We start from the raw sequence: 15,734 nt of genomic DNA, 5'->3' as shown, positions 1-15,734 counted from the left end.
TTCAAACTTTATAACTGATAATATTACTAAAAGTAACTCAAAATTTACATTTTTATTAAGAAAAGCAGCTAATCATCACAGAAACTGCTTTAAAACACAGAACATGGGCTAGAGAGCTGGCTCAGCAGTTAAGAACACTGACTGTCTTCCAGAGGGCCTGGGTTCAACTCCCAGCACCCACATGGCGGCTCAGTAACCCCAGTTTCAGGGGATCCAACACCTTCACACTCACGTACATGCAGGCAAATGAATGCACATGAAATAGAAATGAATTAATGAGAAGAAAACAGAGCAGAGGATCCGTTTATGTTTTCCCTCTCTCTGAAACAACTAGTGTTTCTTTATGTTTCCAGATTGGCTACTTTTAAATGAAAGAAAGCACTAGGTTTCTTCGAGGCTGTCTGGGCTAAGCTGGTGAAGTGTCTCTTTGGATAGAATGGCACTCTAGTGATTATATTTCATACCACAGCTGTGAGGTGAAGGTTCACACGAAACCCAAGGACTCATACGAGAGAGCTGATTTACATCCTCCCTAGTGAGGTGGAGAGGCTGGAAGATTTTAAGGAAGAAACGAAAAAACACACATGCTGTGTGTTCCTAAATATAAAGCATATTAAACTGGGTGGGAAAAATTAATTACAGAACAGAAGATTAAGGGTAACTTATTTTTCTTCCTAAATAATTAAAGCAAAAGCCTGTCTCTTTTTTTCAAGACTCTGATTTTCCTAAATATTCACCCCAGTAAACAGCGATAATTAGGATTCATCACACGTAATCAGTTTCCAAATTATTTCATGAATACATTATCTATCGAGACGGGCCCCTTTTTTTCTCCCCCTAGTCCTACAATGGGCTTTTTAACAAGCCCGTGCGTGTAGTTCTCAGTGTCCACATGTCCAGGGAGGGCACCCATATCCGGCTCACTTTGATCCATGAGGCTTTTCCATCCCATCTCTTCTAAATCATTCTATTCGGTTTGAGCTCTGAAGACAGACGCCTTCCAAGGACCCTCTCCCGGCATGCTAAGTGTTGTTCTGATTCCTAGCCCAGAGCTCTGACGTTGGCAAAGCTGGGTACTCAGATGCAAGCACTTTTATTTCCAACCTTTGCCTGCTATAATTACATATCTTAAACACGTGTTTCTTTTTTTTTTTTTTTAAGCAGGCTGCAAACACTGTATGATTATAAAATAAAGCAGTCTTTACAATGGGAAGAAATTTGACAATAAAACTGTTATGCCACCACAATGAAATACGGAGGAAATCAATGCTGGTTTGTGAAGATCAACAGCTAAGGGCTATGGTTTGAATCTGGGCGTTCTGTGGCTTTGGGAGATGGGATCTAGCTTGAGGCAGTCACTAGAAGTAAGTTCTTGAGACATGTTGTCCCTGGCCACTACCTGGATCCTTCTGTGTGCTCACTTTTTTTTTTTTTTTAATTCCAATCCCATTTCTTCCTCCCTCCTCTCTTCCCTCTCCCCCCTCTGGCTCCCCTCAACTCCCATCTGCTCCTCAGAAAGAGTAAGCCCTCCCCTAGGAAGTCTACTAAGTCTATCCCATCATCTAGTTGAGGCAGGACTAAGGCATCTCTCCACCCCCACACCCCTCTGTGTCTAGGCGGGGCAAGGTATCTCTCCATATAGAAGGGGCTCCACTAAGTCAGTCTGTGCATTAGTGTTAGATCTTGGACCCACTGCCAGTGGCCTCATATACTGTCCCAGCCGCACCAATGTCACCTATATTAAGGGAATCTAGTATGCAGATTTTCCATTTATCAGTTCCCATTTGTCAGACCTGAGTAGTGGTCTCTCACTAGCTCAGGTCAGCTGATTCTGTGGGTTTCTCCATCATGGCCTTGACTCCTTTGTTCATATTATCACTCCTCCCTCACTTCAATTGTACTCCAGGAACTTGGCTCTGTGGTTAGTTGTGGATTTCTGCATCTGCATCCATCTGTTTCTACTTGCACTTTGCCATGATATGAATAGCCACCCTCCCCACTCTGACCGTCCGCTCAAAAGCACAGGACTCTGCAAGCATGCATGCACTGAGTCCTTTGAAATGAAGTCAACATAAATCTTCCCTAAGTTGTTTCTGTGAGGTATTTTGGTCATAGAGACACAAAATTAGAGAACACATCAAGAACTAAAGTATATAAACAAAAAATTGTAGCTCTTATTGGATATCTAGTATCTTTTAACTTTTACAAATGGAGTGGTCTAGGTCAGGCTCTTCCTAAAACAGCCCTGAGCAAAGAATTGTAAAAGCTAGCAGTTTCTTTGGCACGGGACACCACGCAGTCCTTCTAAAGACAGAGGTGGCCCAGGGAAAGGAAGAGGGGCTCAACCAAGGGAACAGCTTCCAGCGGGGTTTGAACTTGGAGACACACAGGTGAAGAAGACACCTCAGACCTACCCAAAGCAGGAGGGAAGGCTTCTCTTTCTCTCTGGAGTGTATTTGCAGTGGAGCTTACCTCAGCCTACCTCGGGTAGCAGGTTCCCAATGCTTGAGGTTGCTGCTGACCCATCCTGAGATGCTGGATAGGGCAAAGGCATGTGCGTGTTGGGGGTAGCAATCCATGACATCTACTTAAGAGACATGATCAGGAAGGTGGGTTTGCTGGGGATGATGTGCTTGGCGGTAGCACGCCTACTTAGGATGTTCAAACCCCAGCTAGGCAACAAAGCAAAATTTTCTTTTTCTCCTTCCTTTTTTTTTTCTTTCTTTCTTTCTTTCTTTTATTTTTATTTAAAGGCTGAAGCGATGACTCAGCTGTTAAAAGCACTGGCTGCTCTTTCAGAGGACCTGGGTTCCACCCCTAGCACCCACAGCGTGGCTTTCAGCCGTCTGTAACTCCAGTTCCAGGGTATGTGACACCGTCTTCTGGCCTCTGGGGGTGCACTGTACCCATGTGGTATACAGATACATGTGCAGGCAAAACTCCCATCACACAAGTCTTTTCTTTCCCTGTCTTTCTTCTTCCTTCCCCTCCCTTTTTTTTTTTTTTTGTTTGTTTGTTTGTTTCTGTTTTTTCCTTTTTCTCTCTTGTGGTTTTCCTAGACAGGGTTTCTCTGTGTGGCTTTGGAAGCTGTCCTGGAACTTGCTCTGTAGACCAGGCTGGCCTCAAACTCAGAGATCCTCCTGCCTCTGCCTCCCGAGAGCTGGCACATGACCACCCGGCACAAAACAATTTTTAACAGAAAAAGGAAGGAGGAGGAGAGGAAAAATTTGGGCATAGGTTTGAGTCTTTTCTCTTCCTCTTTTGTAGAACAAAGCCTAAATGACTTACGCTTAGCCTGTTTCCTATTTGTAAGGTGATGCTAGAATTTACCTGCTAGTGCTCGGGGGGGGGGGGGGGGGGGCGGGACCCTTTGTGAGGATCAATAGTAGAAGGGTGTAGACCACAGATGAGTAAGACTTTGCTATGTGGGTTACAGAACTGACACAAATGCACACAGGACATTGTGCTGGTGACCTGTAGCTTTGTTATCTGTGACAGAAAGCCTGGGCTGACTTTTGGGCTCACACCTATAATCTGAGCTCCCCACAGAGAAGCGAACGTGTATTTTGGGGTGGGACGGGGTGGGGGAGCTCTTGATTGATTGAGACAGCATCTCATGTATCCCAGCTGACTTCAGTCCTCAGAGGATGGCCTTGCAATCCTAATCCTGTTCCTACCTCCCAAATGCTGGAATTACAGGTGTGCACTGGCCAGGTTCACACGCAGCTGGGGACTGAACCCAGAGATCCATTCACACTAAGCTCGCACCCTTACCAGCTGAGCCCTGAGGCACCTGGGCCTTTCGACTGGGCTTTGTTGAGTCATACTCATGGCTATTTTATTTTATGTTATTTTTTTTTAAAGATTTATTTATCTGGGGCTGGAGAGATGGCTCAGTGTTTAAGAGCACTGCCTGCTCTTCCAGAGGTCCAGAGCTCAGTTCCCAGCAACCACATGGTGGCTCACAGCCATCTACAATGAGATCTGGTGCCCTCTTCTGACCTGCAGGCATCCATGCAGATAGAACCTATATACATAATAAATGTTTATTATGTATAATGTTTATTTATTATGTATACAGTGTTCTGTCTACATGTTTCCCTGCAGGCCAGAAGAGGGCACTAGATCTCATTACAGATGGTTGTGAGCCACCATGTGGTTGCTGGGAACTGAACTCTTAACTGCTGAACCATCCTGTCAGGCCCTCCTTCTCTGCTTTCTAATTTTTTCCATATTTGTGTGTATATATGTGTGTGTGTGCATATGTGTGTCTGTGGTATGTATGTGTGGGTGTGTTTATATATTTGTGTGTGTGGTATGTGTGTGTGGTGTGTATGTGTATGTGTTTGTGTGTATATGTGTGGCATGTGTGGAGTGTATGTTTGTGTGTGCGTGCTGTGTGCATGTGTCTGTGTTTGCACACAGGCATGCTAAGGTTTGATGGGAGATGTCATTCTGTAAATATGTTTCTCACACTGGTTAATGAATAAAGCACTGTTGCCAATAGGAAAGGACAACAGGAGGGACTAAGAGACGAGGAGGAAAGAGGAAGTAGTAGGGAGGAGTCAGCATGTAGAGACCAGAGAGAACAGAGGTCCGGGCCTACTCTCCGGTAAGATGAGACCACGTGGAAATACTTAGATTAATCGAAATGGGTTAATCATTAAGACAGAGCTAGCTGAAAGAAATTAGTGCCTGGCCAACAGCATTGTATCAAATACAGAGTCTCTGTGTGTTATTGGGGCAGGCGCGGCAGTGTGACCAGGCTGGCAGAAAACCTACTCCTAACAAAGGTGTGCATGGGGAGGTCAGAAGATAACTCTCAGGAGTCACAATTGGTTCTCTCCTTCCACTCTGTGGGTTCAGGGGCTTGAACTCAGGTCCTCAGGCTGAGCTCACTTGGCCTGAAGGCAAGTTCCCTAACCTACTGAACCATCGTACTGGGCCCCAGGCTGATCTGCTTTGAATGAAAACCTTGTCTGGATTGCCAGTGATCACACCACCCAGCTCTACTTCTCTGAGGTCTGAGCTCCCTCACCAGAGCCAGCCCCCACCATGAGCTTTCATCTCTTACCTTCCTGTTCCTCATTTGTAACCCTCTCCTTATCTGACGCTTCTTAGTGTCAACTAAGGACCTATTGTGGTAGATGTTGGATCTATAATCCAAAACCAAAACAAACTAGGCTGACGACCTTAAAGGACCTATGACCTGAGCCAGCTAGTGGCTCCATATGCCTTTAGCCTCGGCATTTGAGAGGCAGAGACAAGATTGCAGTAAATTGTAATAAATATAGTGCCAATGGGTGCGAGGGAGAAAATGTTTTCTAAGAAATCCATGGGCTGGGTGGTGTGCAGAGAAGCTAAATGACAAGGTAGAAAGCCAAGAGGCATGGAGGGTTGAGGAGTGGAGAGACGGCTCAGTGGTGAAGAGTACTTGCTGCTCTTGTAGAGGACCCAGGTTCAGTTGCCAATACACATATGGACGCTTACAACTGTCTGTCCACCTAGGTACAGCAGAAGTTACAACTGTCTGTCCACCTAGGTACAGCAGAAGTTACAACTGTCTGTCCACCTAGGTACAGCAGAAGTTACAACTGTCTGTCCACCTAGTACAGCAGAAGTTACAACTGTCTGTCCACCTAGGTACAGCAGATGCCACCACCTCTTGTGGCATCCAAGGGCATGGTGTGCACTTGCTGTACAGACAGATATACATGCAGACAAAACACCTACATACATAAAATAAAAATAACGAATCAAAGGAGGAGTACAGGAGAAAAAGGAGGAGGAAGAGAAAAAGAAGAAAAAGAGCAGTAGCAGCCTGGGACTTTGAAACCTGCCCTGCCCATTCTGATCACGATGCTTTCTTCCTAAAAGTCAACAACAGCAACATCAAGATCCAAACCATCCTCTTGGGGCTGGTGATAGCTCAGCAGCTCAGAGCAGGCAATGAGGATGGGTGTTTGAATCCCAGCACCCACATTGGGTAGCTCACCAACACCTCCAGCTCCTAGGGTCTCTAAGGACCTCTCTCTCACACACACATGCACTAAAACAAACTTTTAACTCATTTTTCTTGAAAATTGTAGCATTCCTATCCCAAAGTGGGCAATACTCCTTCAGAGAAACTAATGAAAACCCCATTTCACCTCCTTTCTCAAGTTTTTTGTTTTTGTTTTTTGAGACAGAGTTTCTCTGTGTACCTTTGGAGCCTTTACTGGTACTCTGTAGATCAAGCTGGCCTCGAACTCACAGAGATCCGCCTGCCTCTGCTTCCTGAGTGCTTGGACTAAAGGTGTGCACCACCGGCAGGCACATCTTACAGTTTTAAGATATAATTCGAATCTTGAGAATCGCTTTAAGATGGGCAGTAAAGGCACACATCTTTAATCCCAGCAATTGGGAGGCAGAGGTAGGAAGATCTCTGGGAACTCGAGGCCAGCTTGGTCTACAAATCAAGAGTTCCTTTTACCACATTATTTCCAATCAAAACTCCTCCAATATTCCGCTAGTATGATGTCAGTATTAATTCAGTTAACCCACAAATACTTATTGTACACTTTTGTTCATAGTCTTCGAGGAGTGTATAATTTGAGGAAACTGCCACAGTGCTCTGTGATAAGGGATGAGGCACAGCTAGAAAACAGATAGAAACTATGTCTCATAAACTACTAATGATGGAACCACTAGAAATGCAGCCCACAGTGAGACTTTCACACCTTTCCATGGGCTGCTAAAAGTCTGACAAGTCCTCACTGTGGAGGAGCTGTGCATTTTGTCTATGATTACAGATGGAATTGTTTTCTTCTGGGTGAGCTCCTGGGAAGTGCCAGGAGGGCAGAGAGAGAGCGCAGATAGGGTGTTCATTCTCATTCCCTTGTGCTGTCCCTGATCTGATGGCTACCGACTCTGTGAGGGTAGCCGGGTCACCGCGGCTGCTTTTGCGCTTTCAGCAATGACTGTTCTTGCTCTTCTGAGATTAGGGGTAGCAGCTAGCAACTCCCACACTTTTCTAAATGCTCACCACTGGTACTGTTCCACGGCAGTACACTATTACAGTTAACATCTATAAACCCAGGTTAAAACAAAACTAAAGATAGAAACCACAAGTGGGCTATTTGTGTTTTGGAGTCATGTGCATCAATGATATGACAGCTATGAGAACAGCATGGTGGTCCCTCAGACGAGAGTACTACATGATGTGGCCGTCTAGGCATACAGTGGTCCCTCAGACGAGAGTACTATGATGTGGCCGTCTAGGTATACGGCAAAACTGAAAGCCAGATCTTAGAGATACTTATTCACCTGTTCATTTAGATAACTTACACAAAAACGTAGAGGTAACCCGGGTATTTATGGATGAGTTTTAGCTCTGTGTTGCTTTAACAAAACTGACCCTTGGGCCAATGAGGCGGCTTAGAGGATAAAGCCACTTGCTGGCAAACCCGACAGTCTGAATTCAATCCACCGGACTCACATGGAAGAATAGCACTTTTTTTTTTTCCCCTTTCTTCTTCAAGACGGGGTTTCTCTGTATAGCCATGGCTAGCTATCTTGGAACTGGCTCTGTAAGCCAGGTTAGCCATGAATTCAAGAGATCCACCTGCTTCTGCCTGAGTGCTAGGATTAAAGGCATGTGCCACCACCGCCCTTTTAAGTTGTCCCCTGATCACCATACACATACAGTGGCAAAGTATCTGAAACTGATATTCCGTAGCGAAGACATTTATTTTCGCTCACAGCTTCAGGCAGCTGTGACGGCACGGCAGACGGCAGCACTTGGAGGGGCTTCAATGACAACCTGTGCTTCTCCTAACTCCTTAGTCCGGCAAGACTTAACCCACTCTTGAAACAGAGGCCCCCGAGACCTAATTATTTTCAAGTACGCACTCCACTCCTGAAAGGCCTAACACCTCTCAATACCATCCCTGTCATTAGGAGCCAAGCTTCCAGCACGTGAACCCTTGGGGGACAGGGTATATCTAAATCATAATGAAAGGATCTTGCAAATGTGCTCCATAGCGGAATATTTCTCTCAAAGGAGGAAATTCTGACAGGCTATAATACGAATCAGCCCTTAGGACATCACTCTAAGATAGGCCAGCACCTTCAAATTATAGTGGGTACAGCAGTTAAAACTCATATAAATACTATAGTAGCCAGGGGCTGGTGCCAGAAAGGGGTTGCCCTAGTTTCATTTCTATGGCTATGACAAAACACTATGATAAAAATTAGCTGACATTAGATCAAACCCAGGTCTTCATTCTTGCTTTCCTGTCAAGCACTTTTATGTATTGAGTTATCAGTCTAGCCCTCTATATTCTTAGCAGGCCTTTTTGAGGGGGAAAAAAATTGAGGTGCTGAGCTTAAAATTCTTATAGAAATGTAAAGGCTGCAGAATGACCAAATTATCACACACACACATTTCACCAGTAGAACTAATGTTGTAGCTTTCAGTTATAAAACTATCAACCGATACAGTGATACAGCCGTCAAGCAGAACAGAATCTAAGAGTGCAGAAACAGACCCAGACTAGGTTTTGCAAAGGTCCAATGGCAGGCAGCGTGGCAAAGGCAAGAACACTCCCCAGGGACCCAGTGGTGGCCGGGCTTCCCTGGTGTCCGGGTCATAAGGGCATCCTTCCCGACAGAGACTGTAACAGGAGTTAGGACTGAGGTGGGGGAGGGCCACTTTGAGGTGACTGAGAGCCATGAGACTACTCACCGATGCCACCCCTGTTAATGGAGAAGTACAGATGTCCGGGGTATTCAGGTGAGACCTGAAACCAGCAGCCTTTCTGCCATGGTCATTCCTGTCCCACAGATCTGCGTGTCCTTTCTCAGGCACCTTCCTCAGTACAGTGCTTTCTTTCGGTGTAGCTCTGAGGTTCTCCAAACCGGACACCACTCTCTGAGCTTCTTTTGCTTCGCTTCATGACTGAGTAGGGTGAGCCTTAAAGCAATAGCACCCACTAAGCATTGCTTACAGCCTTTACAATGGTGGGCTGGAGTAAACCTTTCCCTTCTTTCTCAACTATTTTGTCCTGGAAAATGGTCAAACCGAATTTCTTCCTAGCTGCCTGCCTTTATGGATTATCCACTACTAATGTATACAAACAGATGATTTTTACCTTTTCTTACCGTGATTAATTCACTCAATGGCTCTACCCAGTTTCTTTTGAATTTCTTATGGTTTCCTAAATGAGATTATGTACATTGTTAACTGGGTATTTTTTTCTTCCTTTCAAATTTGAATGACTTAACTTTCTTTTCCGTAATTGCTCTAAATATAGCTGGTACCTTTTTAGCAAGAAAGAGTAGTTAACAATCTACCTGGGATTTTTAACAGGTTTTTGAAGTGTATGTAGGAATGTAGAATTGCCACTTTCAAAATTTAATGTCATAGAAAGTGTATTCTAGCCTCTAAATGAATGTGACCACACAAACATTCGAATGTCAATGGTAATTAGGCTGGTCTTAAAGTACAGTTTAACTGACCCTCCTGCCTCAGCCTCCTGAGTACTCAAGCCCACAGCCACTTGCCACCACATTTGGCAAGACCACAGCATTTTAATGTATACACTAGTATATGAGAGAACACCTATATTTGTTTTACACCCAGTTATCCGTCCACCCGCCCATCCACTTGATGCCTGTGTTGCCTTTGTTGTCCCAAAATACTGAGGCCTTTAGCCTGTACGGGCTGGGATTATGTAAGAACCACGGTACTTCGCTCTCCTTCCTCTACAATAAGATAACCCAGTAGATACACCCAATAACCTAGTGTGATTGCTAGAACCCATGGAAAGGTGGAAGGGAAGGAAGACTCCACATGTGTGTTACAATGAACACACACTTATGATGGGAGATGTCATTCTGTATGTTTCTCATACTGGTTAATGAATAAAGCACTGTTGGCCAATAGGAAAGGAAGATAGGAGGGACTAGGAGACAAGGAGGAAATAGGAAGTAGGAGTCAAGATGGAGAATCTGGAAAGAATAGACCGCTAGCCGCCTCTCGCTGGTAAGACCACGTGGAAATACATAGAAATGGGTTAATAATTAAGACAGAGCTAGCCAATAAGAAACTAGTAACTGGCCAACAGCATAATATCAAATACAGAGTCTCGGTGTGTTAATTGGGGCTGGCGGCGACGGGACAAGACCAGGCAGTGGGCGGAAAAACCCATTCTCGTTACACACTACACCAATGTTTTTCTAAAGTAAAACTAAAAACAAATTAAGGTTTCAACTTTCAAAATTTATTATACAAAATGCACAATGAAAGGATACATCTGAAATAAGTTATAATAAACTTCAATAAAAACTATTAAACATAACCTTTTTTTGTTTTTTATTTTGGTTTTTCTGAGATAGACTCAAGTAGCCAGGCTGGCCTCCAACTTATATGTAGCTATGAATGACCCTACACTCCTGATCTTGCTGTCTCTGCCTCCAGGGCTGAGATCACAGAGGTACATAATCACACTCAACTTGCACAGTGTTATCTTTAGCAATATGCACATGTTCAAATGTTATTGGTATTTGGCACTTTTAATAGGTATATAAGGCAGCATCTACTAATTAAGGTATCCATATTATCGAATCTTAGAAATCTTTTAAATATCCACATAATAAAACTATACTAAAATCTGAACTCTTGAGCTAGGCATGTGCTCAGCATACACTAGTCCTGGGGTTCTACCCTCATCATGACATCACCAACAAACTACAGCCTCTCACTCTAGTCAGCATTTTCTTTTCTTTCTCTCTGTGGTGTTTCCCCCCCACCCCCCTTTAGGGTTTCTCTGTGTAGCTTTGGCTGTCCTGGAACTCTGCAGATCACACTGGCCTTGAATTCACAGAGCTCTGCCTGCCTCTGCCTCCCAAGTGCAGGATTAAAGGCATGCGCAACCACTGCCCAGCTAGCTACCATTTTCTTCTATTCCTCTCAAACAAGCTTTCCAACAGATGCTTTTCTGCAAATGAAGGCTCTAATGTCCCACTGAATAGTGTATAACAAATGGTTCCAACTTTATGAAAGAAATGTATTTTTGGTATCAATAATACAAAATTTGTATTTATAGTCATATATGCATATAAAAAGTATTTATAGAATATAACCTAGATACAATGGTAGAAAGATGAACAGTTGTCAAATACAAAACTAGTCACTAATTCATTTGTCATGTATATATAATTACAAAGTAAACGATAAATTTTTAAACCTTTATTAACCCAAATTAGAATTATAAAAATGTTTATCTAAAAACATTAATTTTTTTTATATTAAGTACAGAATTGTGTTTGAGGCCCCCTTGCAAGTCACAACTTGAATTATGGCAGTTAGAAGAAAGGCATTAAAGGAAAACACAAAAAGATGGCAAAAAATACAACAGACAATTCTAGTCTGATACAATAACCTACTAGGAAGTGTTAAATTAAAAGTGCTTAAGCTAACAACAACAAAACTCCAATAATTAATAAATTATTATTACCAAAATGTTAAGATCTAGCCAAACTTGAACAATTACTACTGTTACAGTGTCTGCTCAAACAAACATCCAAGACTTATGAGTTATCTCACCACATGTGCGTAAGTACCAGGGATTAAAGTACTTTCACTACTTTAATTTCTCCTCAAGATGCAAGACTTCACTTTATCTTGCATCAGTTATGTGGACATGGCTGAAGACAATTAAATAGGAAATGAATATAAAAATACTTGGTGCAATGACATCATGATCTGGAACAACTGAAGCTTTCTACTGTTTGCTCCATTTTCTATGTAAAAGACAGGAAAGAAAAACAGGTTTCAATATTTAAAAAGGCTAAAAACAATTGCATTTTTAAATAAATACCCTAAGGATATTAATTATTCATGTAAATATCTGGTAAGTTATTGGTACATTCTTAGATATTGCAAACAATAGCATTCTGCACATTGCATGTCCATATCCTAGTCACCCACCGCTGACTGGTAACGTAAGTAACCTCTAGCATGTATTTTTAAAAATTAATATTCCTAACCCTTCTATAAAGATCAAGTAAAGACAAGTAGGCTTTCTTTATTATTTCTGAGAAAGGGCCTCACTATGTCACCAGATTGGATTAAACTTATGATTCTGGTGCTTCAGGTGCCCAAATCTGGGATTACAGACGTACACCACCATACCCACACCTTAAACATTATCTTAGGGAAAAGGAAAAAGCAATTGTAAAAGTTGTCATGTATCTACATTAAAATATACAAACTATTTTTCAGGTTTATTGATACTATGCAATCATGCTTATTATAATGACTTATGCTACACCGAGCTTGTGAACCCATAATCTTCATATAAGAATGGTCTTTGGTTTTTTGTAGCCAAGTTGGCCTTGAACATGCCATATAGCAGAAGGTTACCCTGAACTCTGATCCTTCTGCCTAATACCCCAGACACTGGGATTACAAAGGTGTGCCACTGCACTTTGGTCTTTAAATTTTTAGAAGTTCAAGGCGCCAGTCATCTGGCGATATTGTATGGCAAAAGGTGAGTAAAATGCTTAAAGTTAGCCAGACACGGTGCCATACACCTTTAATCCCAGCACTGGGGAGACAGTGGCAGGTGGATATCTGTGAGTTTGGTCTACAAAGTGAGTTCCAGACAACCAGTGTTATGTAGACAGACCCAGTCCCAAAATGAACAACAAAACAGTTTTAAGTCACAACTTTACCTGAACAAGAGCTGTTTTGTCATAGTCCCTGCGATGCTCATAAATGCATTGGCTGATTACTGCATATAGGTTTTCCAGTTGGAATATGTTATATTCCTGACTTTTTTTAACAACAGTCCTCAAAAGATTCTAAAAGAAAACAAGTATTTATATGTGCTACATTAATTCCATGCAACAAGATTTTAAAAATTCTGAATGCTTGGTTGAAGGCAGCAGCATGTAGGCAGACTAAGCTACTGCTGAGATATGGCAGCTTCTAGCAACGATTCTTTTAGATTTCCTTCATTCTTTGAAACCAGCCTTGGCCCTACGTTAACTTTTATTATCCCCCAAATGACAGCATAAGTTGCTAATTTCAACTGTATACAGACACTCCTCCAGACATTTTTTTTAAAAAATCTATTTACTTAAATATTGAAGGTGTGCTAAGTGTATACCTGCTGCCCAGAAGCCACAAGAGGGCACAGGGTCCCACTGGACTCAAGTTAAAGGCATTTGTTAAGGGCCATATGGGTTCTGGGAATCAAACCTAAGTCCTTAGAGCAGCCAGAGCTCTTAACCTCTGACCCAGCTCTCCAGTCCAAGGACAAGGAAGCTAACAGGAGTCTGTATATAGCTAATCTACTGTTGGTCTGCAATCTGTGTGTGAGGAAGAGGAAATGCCCAGTGAAAGCATTGTGATTTCAGTCTGACATACTTTTAAGCGATTATGGTCCACAACAAGTGAGGGTGTAGGCTGAGAGAGAATTGCCAGAGCCTTCTCCACACTGATGAGCTGCTGCTGCTCTACCTGGGAACGTCTAGCTCGAGTCATCCGAAGAATACACATTTCTAAAGTGAAAAAAAAAAAAATCAAGCTATTATTATTATTCACAAACACAATGCCTAAAGCAAATAATAACTAGACTAATAACAGAATAAGTACTTAGAACACAAACACTATTCTGGGTTAATCTTTTGGTTATAAGATTATGACATGGCATTTACATTAAAAAATGCCATACATGTAAGAAATATTTAGCTGGGCATGGTAATGTCTGCTTTAATACCAAGTACTCAGGAAGCAGAGGCAGTCAGATCTTCAAAACCACCCTGGTTACATAATGAGTTCTAGACCAGTTGAAGCCACTTAGTTAAGCTGGTGCTGGTGGTATCTCTTATTTGAACAATGTCTTTTCGGGACCGAGCCTTTACTTGACTCATTTTGTACTCTTTTTGTAGCACATGGCTGGGAAGGAAATGTGTGCACCTTTGCCCCTCTTCCCTCATGCCCTCCCTTGCTCGAGGGGTAGTGGTTCGCTCCCATTCTCTTTTGTGTGCGGTACTTTGCTCTAGTACTCTATTGCTCTATTGAATGGTTGCACTCAATAAAAGTTTCTGAGATTTTATTTTTAACACACACACGTTTTGGCGTACTAGCTGAAAGGGTAAGTAAAGATGTTATTTTTCTACTTAGTGACCATTTGTGTTCTCAAAGAGCAAAAACAATTAATTGGTATTTAATGACTTGTTTAGGAATTTAAGTGAGACTTACCTTTTGATTCATTTTCATCAGGAATGTCTATGACCTGGGAGCTAGAAGCATCTCCACTGCAATCGAGTTTCTCTTTTCTCAAGTCTGTACACTCTGTAGCTGGACTAGATTCTCCAAGTTCATTCTCAATATTGGAGGTGCTCGAGGTATTTTTCAGGTCCGTGTTGCTTTCAGAGGCGGTCTGCTTCTCATTTTCTTCTACTGAAGACTCTCCTGTATTTCCGAGCTCAGTGTGATCTGCACTTGTATGCTGACTCTCCTCTGTATCACTGCTCCTGACTTGATTGTTCATAGCAGTTTGGCTATTGTCTTTTGCTTGTGAAAGTTTCCTTCGCTTCATTTTGTTACCTACACGCCACTTTGACTTATTATGAATTTTTCTCTTCAACTGAGCTTTAAGAAAAAAGATAAAGAATATCTAACAATTTTCTAAATTTTAAGGAAGAGTTTAAAAAGAGGAAAAAAGATGAAAAGGTAAAAGTCAAGAAACCACAGTACTTTCACATGGTTAGAGAAACCGTAAAGCACTGCAACAAGATGGAGAAGTGGCCAGGTGGCGGGGGCACATGCCTTGAATCCCAGAAGAGGCAGTGCAAGTTTGAGGCCAGCCTGGTCTACAAAGCAAGTTCCAGAACAGTCAGGGATACACAGAGAAACCCTGTCTTAAAAAAAAAAACAACAACAAAAAAAAAACAAAAACAGAAACAAAAAACCACAACTATACAAACAGCTGAGCAGCAATGTGATAGAAACTGAGTAACTGAAAGGCGGAGCTAAAAAATAACCTACACTCACGTTGGTAAGATATACTGCCCATATTTTTAAGCACGATATGTGTACTATTCCATTGGAATTTCGCTTTTAAACTGATGAGGTTTGTTACCCACTGGCACCTTTACTTTACCGTGTAAGAAACTAAAGCAACGAAAACTAGAATATTCTGCCTAAGGTAGATATAGGAAAACCATGCAGAAATTATAATGGGAGAACACAGACTATTATGGAAATAGATTTAACAAAACTTAAAAGACAGCCAAGTGTTTGGGTGGTAAAAAGAGGAAGAAATTCAGCACAATGCCAAGGTTTTGCCACTCAACTAACTGTATTCACCAAAATATATACTATGCCGAAAAGAGAAGGACCTGGTTATTTAACAATTTGTTGCTTGAATATTAGTGAAACACGTGTATTTTACTGTATTAATAAAGCAAGGTGTGCAAGATATAGGACATGGGGAGAGGACAGAAGAACTTCACAAATGAAAATTACTCCAGAGTACTTACCAGGGGTACTGCAAGCCACAGGAGTACAAGGTGCCTTTAGCTTTTCATTGGGCTCTTGAGCTGACCTTTTATCACCAGCAGGAGTAGAATTTTGCTTTGGCATGACATGGTAATAAGATGGTGCATATTTGGAGGAGCTACAACCTTATAAATAGACAGACATGATTTGAAAATTATTTACAGAACTCAAAATCATGCAA

At 42.2% G+C, this 15,734-nt stretch overlaps 1 protein-coding gene across 1 annotated transcript in view; it reads right to left on the bottom strand.

The window, feature by feature from the left end:
• Positions 1–11,215: 11,215 nt before the first annotated feature.
• The window catches only part of Atad2 (ATPase family AAA domain containing 2), a 40,862-nt gene continuing 36,343 nt past the window's right edge, over positions 11,216–15,734 (bottom strand). The window contains exons 24-28 of the mRNA XM_051202563.1: positions 15,535–15,678; positions 14,252–14,644; positions 13,415–13,548; positions 12,718–12,846; positions 11,216–11,784 (exon numbers count right to left, since the gene is read on the bottom strand). Of these exons, the coding sequence (XP_051058520.1) occupies positions 11,740–11,784; positions 12,718–12,846; positions 13,415–13,548; positions 14,252–14,644; positions 15,535–15,678 (845 nt within the window). The 3' untranslated portion in view covers positions 11,216–11,739. The remainder of the gene's footprint in view (positions 11,785–12,717; positions 12,847–13,414; positions 13,549–14,251; positions 14,645–15,534; positions 15,679–15,734) is intronic.

The sequence above is a fragment of the Phodopus roborovskii genome, unplaced genomic scaffold, assembly GCF_943737965.1.
Source record: "Phodopus roborovskii unplaced genomic scaffold, PHOROB, whole genome shotgun sequence".
Taxonomy (NCBI): domain Eukaryota; kingdom Metazoa; phylum Chordata; class Mammalia; order Rodentia; family Cricetidae; genus Phodopus; species Phodopus roborovskii.
This window is presented reverse-complemented; position numbering and strand designations above follow the sequence as displayed.